General features: G+C 58.6%; 1 protein-coding gene across 1 annotated transcript in view; it reads right to left on the bottom strand.

Annotated features, from left to right (window-relative positions):
- Window positions 1-10,508, bottom strand: part of NTN1 (netrin 1) — a 300,896-nt gene continuing 290,388 nt past the window's right edge. The window contains exon 6 of the mRNA XM_011973151.1: window positions 1-352. Coding sequence (XP_011828541.1) covers window positions 24-352 — 329 coding nt within the window. The 3' untranslated portion in view covers window positions 1-23. The remainder of the gene's footprint in view (window positions 353-10,508) is intronic.

Raw genomic sequence — 10,508 nt, 5'->3', positions numbered from 1 at the left:
CCCGCCCGCCTGCTGCCTCCGCGCTAGGCCTTCTTGCACTTGCCCTTCTTCTCACGCTGCTGGAACTTGCGCAGCCGCCGCGCCCACGTGTCCCGCCACTGGATCACCAGGCTGCTTTTGTCGGCCACGATGCCGCTCTGGTCCGGAGAGTCCTCAGCGTTGCCCAGCAGCAGATACTTCTTGAGGGGCTTGATTTTGGGACATTTGCAGGCGATGTCCCGCGAGCGGATCCACAGGCTCTGGTCACCGCGGCGGATGCGGCTCGTGCCCTGCTTGTACACGGAGATGATGTTCACCGTGAACTTCCACCAGTCCCCCGCCTTGTCCGCCTTCAGGATGTGAATCTGGACGGCTGCAAGGAAGCACAGGCAGGCGGGTGGGCCCCCAGATGCTGTGGCCAGGTCCACCCTGCCTGAGCCTGGAGAGAAGGGAAAGGAGACCCAGCCCCAGGAAGTGACTGCAGAGAGTGTCCCATGGAGGAGCGCGTGGGTGGTGGCAAGCTGATCGTAGACCCCCTCACCTGCTAACACCAGGGCCAAGGCCGCTGTTCCAAGAGGCTTCACCACCCACGCTTTGAGGGTGCCACCCAGCACTGCCGTCGGGACAAGCCATCTCCTGGCCTTGTCGAGACCCACTTTGTCCAGAAAGCCTACAGGTGCTGCCCACGCCCCCAGCACTCTGCGCAAGCTGTCTGCCCAGGGCAGGCGCTCGGGTGAGCGCAATGCTGGCGGGGGAGAGGGAGGTTCCTCAGGGGTGCGCTTCTCCAAAGACCAAAGTCACTTTACACCAGACCTCATGACACTCCACACACACAGCCTGGTCCTCCAACCAGTCTCAGAAAACCATAATGGGTCCTCAATGCTCAGGGGCAGAAGATGAGAACCCACCCTTTGGGGTGGCTGTAGTGCCTTTTCCAGAGCCCCGGGGTCCTTGGACTGCCGCTTCCCATGTCTAAGCCATCCCTACCAGGGGGCCTCCCTTCCTCTGTGCTGCCCAAGGTCCCCAGACCATTCCTCTTACTCCAAATTCTCTGCCAGTATTTTCCCTAGTAGAGGACTTCCCCAAATGGAGCATGCATCAGAATGCCCTGGCGGGCTTGTGAAAATACACTGCTGGGCCCCGCCCCAGAGCTTCAGATTCAACAGATCTGGGTGAGGCTCTAGAATACGCATTTCTCACAAGCGGTGAGATGCTGTTGACTCAGAGGACAAATGTTCCCAGATGTCATTTCTGCAAGATAGTAAGGGAGACTTCAAAAATAAGAGATGCTACATAAACAAATAAGGAGAAACTTTGCTCTTACTGCAGGACTTTTCAGAGCCTTTAACCTAAGAATCCTGTATACATATGTTGGTTTCTCAGACAACCCTGACTGCAGAACCCTTTGGTTGGTGCATCTCGGTCACCAGAGCCTCATGGAGCCTTCTTGGGGACCTGCTGGAGGTGGACACATGATCATTGCCCCCAGGCCAAGGGGGTACCTGGAGAGGCCTACTGCTGTACTCAACCTCTGTTCAAGAGAAACAGCCATCCACTCACTCCCCTGCCCCACACTGTCAGAGCAGGGTCCCTTCCCCTCACACGCTGTAGCCTTCACTAGGCGAAGCACTTTATTCCCCAGGCTGGGCCATGAAACAGACTTGAGCCCTCCTGAGAAAGGAGCAGCAGCTTGAAGAAACCAAGACACAGGCAAGCTCTGTGGCTTCAGCAGTCACAAGCACATGTCCCCAGGGAACGCCCAGCAGTCATCACTTCCCCACTTACCCCTCCAGACAATGGACCCACCCCAACTCAGCCTACCTTCCCACGCTGGCTGGCTTCTGTCTACATCCCTGGGGGCCACTCTGCTCCTTCACTCGCAGGGCAACCCCCCATACCCACACAGGGACCAGGGGATGGGGAGGGGCAGGGACAGCCAGGCGCAGGAGAGCACTGAATGCCAACCGACTCATCCTTCCAGGGCGAGGGAAGCACATTTTCCCATATTTTCATTTCAGCTGTCCCTGGGCATCCTGAACTTTGCACTCCAGTCTGAGGGCTCCAAAGAATGGCTGCCATGGCAACCGTTTCCATGTTTTTGTCACCAAGAGACTCAACAGTCAGTGTGAACTCTGGGGTGGGGGGAGCCCTCCAGCCCAGAGAAGTGGCTGGGCTGTGTGTATTTGACTGTGCAGACAGAGGTCACCGTGGCAACTGAGAGCCCCTTAGCTAAGCAATGGGGGAGCCACCCCAGGCATCCCTGAGCGCCCCACTTTCCTCTCCCCAGGACTGAGCTGAATACGAATGAGCTCAGGATACGGCTGTTTCTCCCGTGCTGGACACCTCAGACCCTTCGCACAGCCACAGTGTCCCCAGCCAGCATGGGCTGGAGTGGCCCAACAAGGATGCTGTGGGAGGCACCCTGGGCTGGGGCTCTGGGAGAGCGCAGCTTTGATCCCACGCTCAGAGCATCTGTTGGTGCTGTGTGCTAAATGGTGTCCCAACAAATTCCTCTGTTGAAAGCTTAACCCCCTGGGCTTCACAGGATGATTTTACTTGGAGATAGGGTCTTTATAATTAAGTACCCATTAAAATTTTACAACATTTAAGTATAATTAAGATGAGGTCATTACGGTGGGCCCTGTGACCCGTGTCCTTATAAGAGGAGATGAAGAGACAGACACACAGAGGGAAGATCCTGTAAGGACGCGAGAAGGTGGCCCTCTACAAGCCAGGAGAGAACTCAGAGGAAAACAACCCTGCTGCCACCTTGATCTTGGACTTCCAGCCTCCAGAGCTGTGAGAAATACATTTCTGTGGTTTAAGCCACTCGATCTGTAGTACTTTGTTCTGGCAGCCCTAGAAGCTAATACAATTCATCTTGAAGATTCTGGGGATGTTGGGCCTCTGCTCAGGGCCAGGCAGAAGGGCAGAGTTGGCAGAGTCTCACGTTTGCTGAGAAGAGCCTAGAGAAAGAGCTGGCTGGAGAAGGCCTAGCCTTAGACTTCCTGCAGAGGCCTCCCAGGGACCTTCTCACTCCCTGGGGTCATAGCAGAAGGGCCGCTGAGCCCTGCCCAACCCTCTCTGGTCTCTGAGCTTCCCTCCATCAGTGAATGCCTTGGAAACCAGGCGTCGCATCCAAAGCAGCCCCCTGTGCATCTCCAGGCACAGCCACACAGGCCTGAAGGGGACCTGCTTAACTGCATAACACCAAGCACAAAGCCCTGAAAGGTACCCTCCCCTGGACACCTTGCTGTCAGGAGTCCAGAGGGATAGAGCAATGGACACTGGTCAGTCGGGAGAAAGCAACCAGCCTTTGTCCTTCCACCCCCAGCAGATCTCAGCAACATCAGGGGTGGGAGCTGTCCTGGCCACAGGGGGCAGGGGCACGTAGTGGTAGGACTCATGATTATGCTGGAAAAAGGCCACATTTCCGCTGCCCTTGGCAACCCCTCTACACATTACACAGCCCACCAAGTATGAGCTACACATGCAGTGCCTGGGCCAAGCCCCTGCCGTGCACATACAGCTGAAAATATTCAAAATGTGCATTGCAACAGTGACCTCAGACAGACCTGCCCTGCAGGTCTGGGAGCACGAGCATCAGGAGCCACACAGCACTCCACCAGGCTGCTGTCACCTCCAACCAACCTCTGGCTTGAAGTGAGGAATGATGGGGATCTCTGGGCTACATGGAACCTGGGGCCCCTCCCAACCCAGATGTACCCGTGATGTCACCCAACGAGGGGGCTTCGCACAGTGGGCTATGGGCAGTTCTGCCCATCCTAGGACCATGGCCTCAAGGATGGGCCTCTTAGATCCTATCATGGTTTTAATGTTAGTATCCCCCCGCAGATTCATCTGTTGGAACTTGATATCCAGTGTGAGAATATTAAGAAGTAGGGTCTTTGGGACATGATTAAATCATGAGAATTTCACCCTGTGGATGGGATTAGTGCCCTTATAGAAGCTGACTGGGCACAGTGGCTCACGCTGGTAATCCTAGCACTTTGGAAGGCCGAGGCGGGCAGATTGCCTGAGCTCAGGAGTTCCCTGGGCAACACAGTGAAACCCTGTCTCTACTAAAATACAAAAAATTAGCCAGGCGTGGCAGAAGGCACCTGTAGTCCCAGCTACTCGGGAGGCTGAGGCAGGAGAATTGCTTGAACCCAGGAAGTGGAGGTTGCAGTGAGCCAAGATCACACCACTGCACTCCAGCCTGGGTGACAGGGCAAGACTCCGTCTCAAAAAAAAAAAAAAAAAAGAGGCAGTTCCCATGCCCTTTCCACTGTGTGAGGACACAGCAAGAAGGCAGCATTTCTGAAGCAGAGAGCAAGCCCTCACCAGACTCAGAATCTGTTGGCACCTTGGTCTTGGACTTCCCAGCCTCCAGAACTATGAGCAATAAGTTTCTGTTATCAGTCACCCAATCTAAGGGGTTTTGTGGCAGCAGCCCAGAACTAAGACACACCCATACGATGAAACTCACCCCAAGCTAATTAGCCTCGGCCCTTAGCATGCCTGTACTCCCACTGTCCTTGCACTGATGTCCTAAAAATTGTCTTCAAGAACGCTGGAACTGGGGGCTCTGCTGAGGATCCCCCACCGTGTATTCAGGAAGGAGATGAGATGAGATTGCTCTCAGAAAAGCAGATGGTGAGGTCAGACCAGGGAGATGAGAAGTGTGCCGACAGTCCTTAAATTAGGGACTGCTGGCTGGGCGTGGTGACTCACGCCTGTAATCCCAGCACTTTGAGAGGCCGAGGCGAGTGGATCACCTGAGGTCAGGAGTTTGAAACCAGCCTGGCCAACATGGTAAAACGCTGTCTCTACTAAAAATACAAAAAATTAGCCAGGCGTGGTGGTGGGCACCTGTAATCCCAGTTACTGGGGAGGCTGAGGCAGGAGAATTGCTTGAACCCGGGAGGCGGAGTTTGCAGTGAGTGGAGATCACACCACTGCAGTCCAGCCTGGGCAACAGGAGTGAAACTCCATCTCCAAAAAAAAAAAAAAAAAAGAGGGACTGCTGTTGTACAGGAAGAAGTTGCCACCTTAAGTCAGAATGGCCATTCTCTGAAGTGGAGACAAGGAAGTCAATGAGGCAGATGTTAACAGAGCTCCTCAACCCTCCTGCCTGGGGAGGGGAGCCTGGCCTCTGCCTGCTGGTGCTTCTGGTTTTACATAAGTGCTCAACGGCTGCATCCCAGGGTCCACAGCTCAACTTCATCCCCCCTTCCTCTGAGCCCTTGCTGCCGCAGAGCTGACTGCTACAAGTGAGTTGGTGCGCTCTTCCCAGCCGACTCTGCTCAGGGCAGGGATCTGCTGTCAGGGCAGACAAAACCAGGACTGGGACGTGGGAACTGGAACCCTGGATGCTGAATGGGTTGGGCTGACTGGAAGCGTAACTGAGCCCTGGTGCTCCACCATGGGGAGGCGGGCCTAGAGCAGATGCCCAAGGGAAAGCAAGGAGAGAGAGTACAGTTCCAGGGCGGCCAGGAGTGGCCTCTGCTGTCCAGTCCTAGGCACCTGGCTGAGCTTTGTCTCCTGCCCTTGCAGCCCATGGGCCACCCCACTTCTGTGCAGTAAACCCTCCTTTCCTGCAGCCAGCCACAGAGCTCGGTGAAAAGGCTGCAGGTGGGGTGGGGCAGCAGCGGCCCTCCCTCTCAGCATTTCTGGGGTTCACAGGAAGGTCTTTCACGCCAAGAACTCTTTCAGCCACCAGGGCAGTGTGAGCCAAGAGGACTGGCTTCCCTTGCCCTAACCCACACCTGCCGCCTGGCTACAGGGGCACACACCTTCCTCTGCCCCACAGCAGACGCCCACATGGGGCTCTGGAGGGCTGGCCGTGGCTCCGAGGAGGTCAGAAAGGGGCTGAGGGCCAGGTCCGTGGGGGCCAGAGTCAACAAGGGCAGCCTGCAGCAGTGTGGAGTTGGTTCCGGCCGAGGGGCCAGGGGGCTAGGAGGCAGGCCCAGGGCAGGCTGTGTGTCTTGAGCACTTCCCTTGGTCAAGGAGGGCAGTCGAACCAGAGAACCAGACCCTGGGGAGAAGACCAGCCCTGTCCCCTGGGAGGTAGGCACAGTGAGGCCTGGCCTGTCCAGCCCTGGGTGGCTTTTCAGATGCTGCTTCCTGCGCCCCTGGCTGCAGTGCAAGGTGCCCGAGTGAGCATCTGGGTCTTCCTTCCTGGGGTACCTCAACTTTGCCTCAGAGTCCCAGTGTTGACCCATTACCAGGCCGTCAAAGGCAACCTGAAGAATGGGGAGCTCCAGGTCACAGCCTCTGCTTAGATTCCTCCAGAGGGCGACTTGTTGCCCCACGGGAGCCCTTGTCCTCTGTCCAGACCCCAGTCCATCCAAAACCTCCCTCCCTCCCCAGCTCCAGTCCGGGCCCAGGAGCCACCATAGCCTGTGAGCTCTAGGCCTTCTGAGGACCCTGCATTGTCACCACCCCAGAAAGTTAGTGGCAGGAGTAGATGGGAACTGACAGATGCCCCTCCTTGCAGATTTGGGGGACCTCCTGCTGGGATCAAAGCTCCCCGCCCAGGCCAGGTTGTAGGAGCTGTCGAGCTGGTGCAGAAGCTACAGATGCTGCTCATTCATCTGCCTGTTGGGAACTGACACATGGCAGGAAAGGCCCAGCCCGGAATAAACAACTTGCAGGCTGGGCCCTGGGGGAGTGGCCGCGGCACAGACTCTGGGGGCTGCTGGCCCTTCTCCTTTCCCTGGCAAGGCCTGAGTGTGTGGGACACCTCCGCGGGGAGGCTTCCTGCCTCCTGGAGGTCTCAGAGATTTATGGGCTGCTCGAGGTGGGCCCCCAGTGGCTCCCAGCAGCTTCCCCCTCCGAAGGAGGCTGGGGTGGTCAGCCTCACCCCTCCCCCACCCAGCCATACCTTCCTGTTGGGCCGGTCCAGCTAGGGGAGGCTTGTCACCCATCTGCCTCGGAGACAGCGGCCAGGACAAATCGGGGGGAGAATAGGAACCCCACAGAAACCATGAAAGCCGCGCAGCCCCATAAATCTCCCGCTGTGGAAAGCGTGTCACGAGCTGCAGCTGCTTTCCTGAAACGCAACTCTCAGCACATGCTTCCCAGGCCCTGCGAAGGGAGGAAGGACCGCCAGAGCCAAGGTTTGGTCTCAGTGATGCTCATCTGCCCTCTCCCGACTCCCTGCCGGGGAATGTGGGAGAGTGGCCGCCACACCTGGGACACGGGGTCACTGCAAGGGGCCGCCACACCTGAGATTGGGGTGGCGGTCACTGCGAGGGGCCACCACACCTGAGATGGGGGCGGTCACTGTGACCCCCGCCTAGTCTATATCAAACTAGACAGAGGGCTGGAGGCTCACTGTGGCCGGGCCTGGCAACTGCCACTGCTGCCCTCAGGAGTCCTCAGGGATCTCCTGCCATGTGCCCGCCACCTGGGCCCTGCCCCAGGACTTGGACAAGATGAGGATACCCAACTCAGAGCTGGCTGAAGGTGTCCCCTCAACCATAAGAACAGGATGACCCTCTCTCACGGAACTGAAAGCAGTGTGGACGCTGCCTCAGTTTCCCATGCTAGGTCCTGGTGCTTGGGCTGTTTCTGGGAAGGGAGAGGAGTTAGCTACCTGAGACCATCTGTCTACCTGGGGGTCCCCAGAGGACAGGACATTAGGAGGTCTTAGAATCAGAGAGCCAGACCCCTGGGAAGGAGACCAGCCCTGTCCCCTGGGAAGTGGGCACAGTCAGGCCTGGCCAGTCCAGCTCTGCACCCCGAGGCTCATCAGTGAAAAGAGATCGGGGGCTGGCACCCTTCTTTGCAAGAGGCTTAAGAAGGGGAGTGGATCTGGGCCCTGCCCCAGCTGGGGCGCCCTCGGCATGGGGGCTGCTGCCTCCAGCACAGCAGCCCCGGGGAGAGCCTGCTGCCCAGGGAGGAAGCTGCAGCCGCCTTCTCCCGTTAGAACGAACTGAAACAGCCTGGCTGCCTCTGAATTCCACGCTTGTCCCCCCGACCCTTTAAGGGGCTGGGCCCACCAGAGGCAGGGACATGGCTGGCAAGAGTCATCCTGGAGGGTGGATAGTGCTCCCCTCCGCCGAGGCCCTCCCACCTCTGGCTCAGCCCCAGTGCTCCCAGGCTGGCTGGATCAGCCAACTAGCTCCTTGCACAACAAAGGCATCGGTGAGGGCAGGGCAGGGCTGGTGGGACATGCCATCGAGAACCACCCAGGAGGAGGATAGAGCAGTGAGCATGCCCCACAACGCCCCGAGGCCGGCACCCTCAGCAGCAGTGGGGGCCCAACCTCCAGAGGAGGGAGAGTGGGAAATCCAGCCTCCCTTGGCGTGGGCTCAGTCCAGTCCACCTTCAGCTCCCTCCGGGGCTCCCAGAAGGCTTGGTATAGAGAATGTTTCAGCCAGAGGCCACCAGACCTGCAGATGTAGATTAATACCACCCCACAGAGCGGGAGTGGCCCGGCTGAGAACCTCTCAAACACTGCCCATTTCCCCACCAAGGTGCCACCTCCAGCAAGCCCCTTTGCCCGACAGCCAAGAGCATCCCCTCTCCACAAGCTGGGCTGGCATTTCCAGGCCGCTCCCGGGGCACCCTGGTGTGGAGCCCTGTCCCGTGTAGGATGAGCATCCATGCACCCTCTACACACGGGACTTGGCTCGGAACTCCTGTTGGCTCCTAAAAGTCAAGCCATCTTCAAAATCTGCTTCCCTGAGGAGACCTGAAGGAAGTAGCTGAGACCCGGGGGCCACAGCAGGGCGGGGGCGGAGCTGAGTGCTGCTGGATGAATTGACTCAGGGGCCGGGGCTTGCAGAGATGGCTCCCAAAGCTCCTGTAGGCTTCTTGGGAGGCTGGGGTCTCCCCCCGGGTACCCCCACAGTATCTCAGAGGCCTGAGCCCAGCACACGCAGAGCTGAGCTGGCAGGTATGTGAAGACTTTGGGACAGGCCTTGGGGAGGAAACCCAGGAACAATGACAGAGGTGCTGAGGTCCTCAGTACCAAAGGCACTCATGCCAGGGGAGGGCCATCGGGAACACCTCACAAAATGCCCACCTGTGCTCTGCGTCGGCAGAAGTGCTCTGTGGTCAGACACACACAGGGCATGGCTGAGCCAGAAGACTAGCATTTCCTGCCTGGTGTCCCCAGCCACACACTCCGGGCACCTTGGACAGATCCCCACCCCACCCCTACTCTGAGCTTTGGTGTCCCTATCTGTAAAAGGGCAGGAGATACGGTTCATCAGATGCTTCTGTGGCCCCTTACAGCCCTCCCTCCCCACCCCTCCTTCCTAAAAACAGGATGCTCAGAGGAGAGGAAAACAGCATCAGGAGAGACAAGAGGAAGCTCCAGGGAAGGGGCAGATGAGGGCCAGGAAGCTGCCCAGATCCCAGGGAGAGCCCTTCTGGGGCCCACCTCTCCCCTCAGGGCTCCCCCTCTGCGGGATGGCAAGTCACTGTGCTGGGAAGGGCCGCATCTCCCCCCAGAGCCGCCTGGGCTAGGAGGCCCCAGTATCGCAGCACCCTGCCCCCACCGGGCTCACACCAGAGCGGCTTCCTGTGGGCTCTGGGGCTTTTCTGTCGAGCTGTCATGGGGACCGACTGGCCCTCCCTGGCCAACCTGGTGGTCACCCACATTCCACGACCTCAGGCTGACTCACACGGGCCCAGCTCCACATCTGGCCTCCATATGGGCCTGGCACTCGGGGAGGGGGGGTCACATCTGGTGGGGGAAATCAGAGGATTCCCCAGGGGCCAGTGACCCCAGGGAAGGGTCAGCAAGCCTCCAAAACACCGTGCCACGTGCTGCTGGCTGGTCTGCGTCCTGTCCCTGGACAGGGGGGCAATGCTCAGGGGAGGTGGCCTCTCGCAGCCATCACATCAGCTGCCTCTGGGCCCACAGCAGGGGCCCTGACCTTGGGGGACAGCCCCCAGGGTGCTCCCCTAACATCTGTGCCCACATCCAAGACATAGTAACTTCATTCCTACAAAGGGGCTGATAACCTGTCCAGCTTTCCGCACTTGAAGGAACTGAGCCTGATCAGGAATAGCCATTGACTCCAAGGTCAAGAAAAGGAGAGAGGGTGCTGCTACTGAAGGGGAGAGGGTGCTACTGAAGCGGAGAGTCCATCATTTGCTGTGAAGCCCCGTGTCCCTGAGGCTAGCTGGAGACAAGCGGTGGCAATGGTGAGACCCTCCCCACTCCGGCTCATTTGATTCCCAGCCTGAGCGACCGGACAAGGGCTGAGCCAGGACCGGGATCCATCCACCAGCACCTCCACCAGCCCCAGTCACCACTGTCCGCCACGCTCTGACCCACATCAGCTCCGCAGTGAGCCACGGCCATCCCCCCACTGCCTCTTCTCCACACCCGCCTCCACTCCAGCTGGTCTCCCCACTCACCATCGGGGTCTTCCTGGAAGCTTCCTCCAACACGCAGCCATACCCATCACCGATTCCACCTCTGCCGTCACCACCCACCACCACCACCACCGTCCCTGCCACTATGCCCAGTGCCCGTGCCGCACCATCTCGGACATCCCCAGCACCAC

The sequence above is a fragment of the Mandrillus leucophaeus genome, unplaced genomic scaffold (assembly GCF_000951045.1).
Source record: "Mandrillus leucophaeus isolate KB7577 unplaced genomic scaffold, Mleu.le_1.0 Scaffold135, whole genome shotgun sequence".
NCBI classification, from domain to species: Eukaryota; Metazoa; Chordata; class Mammalia; order Primates; family Cercopithecidae; genus Mandrillus; species Mandrillus leucophaeus.
The sequence above is the reverse complement of the archived record's forward strand: the minus strand, read 5'-3'. Positions and strand labels throughout refer to the sequence as shown.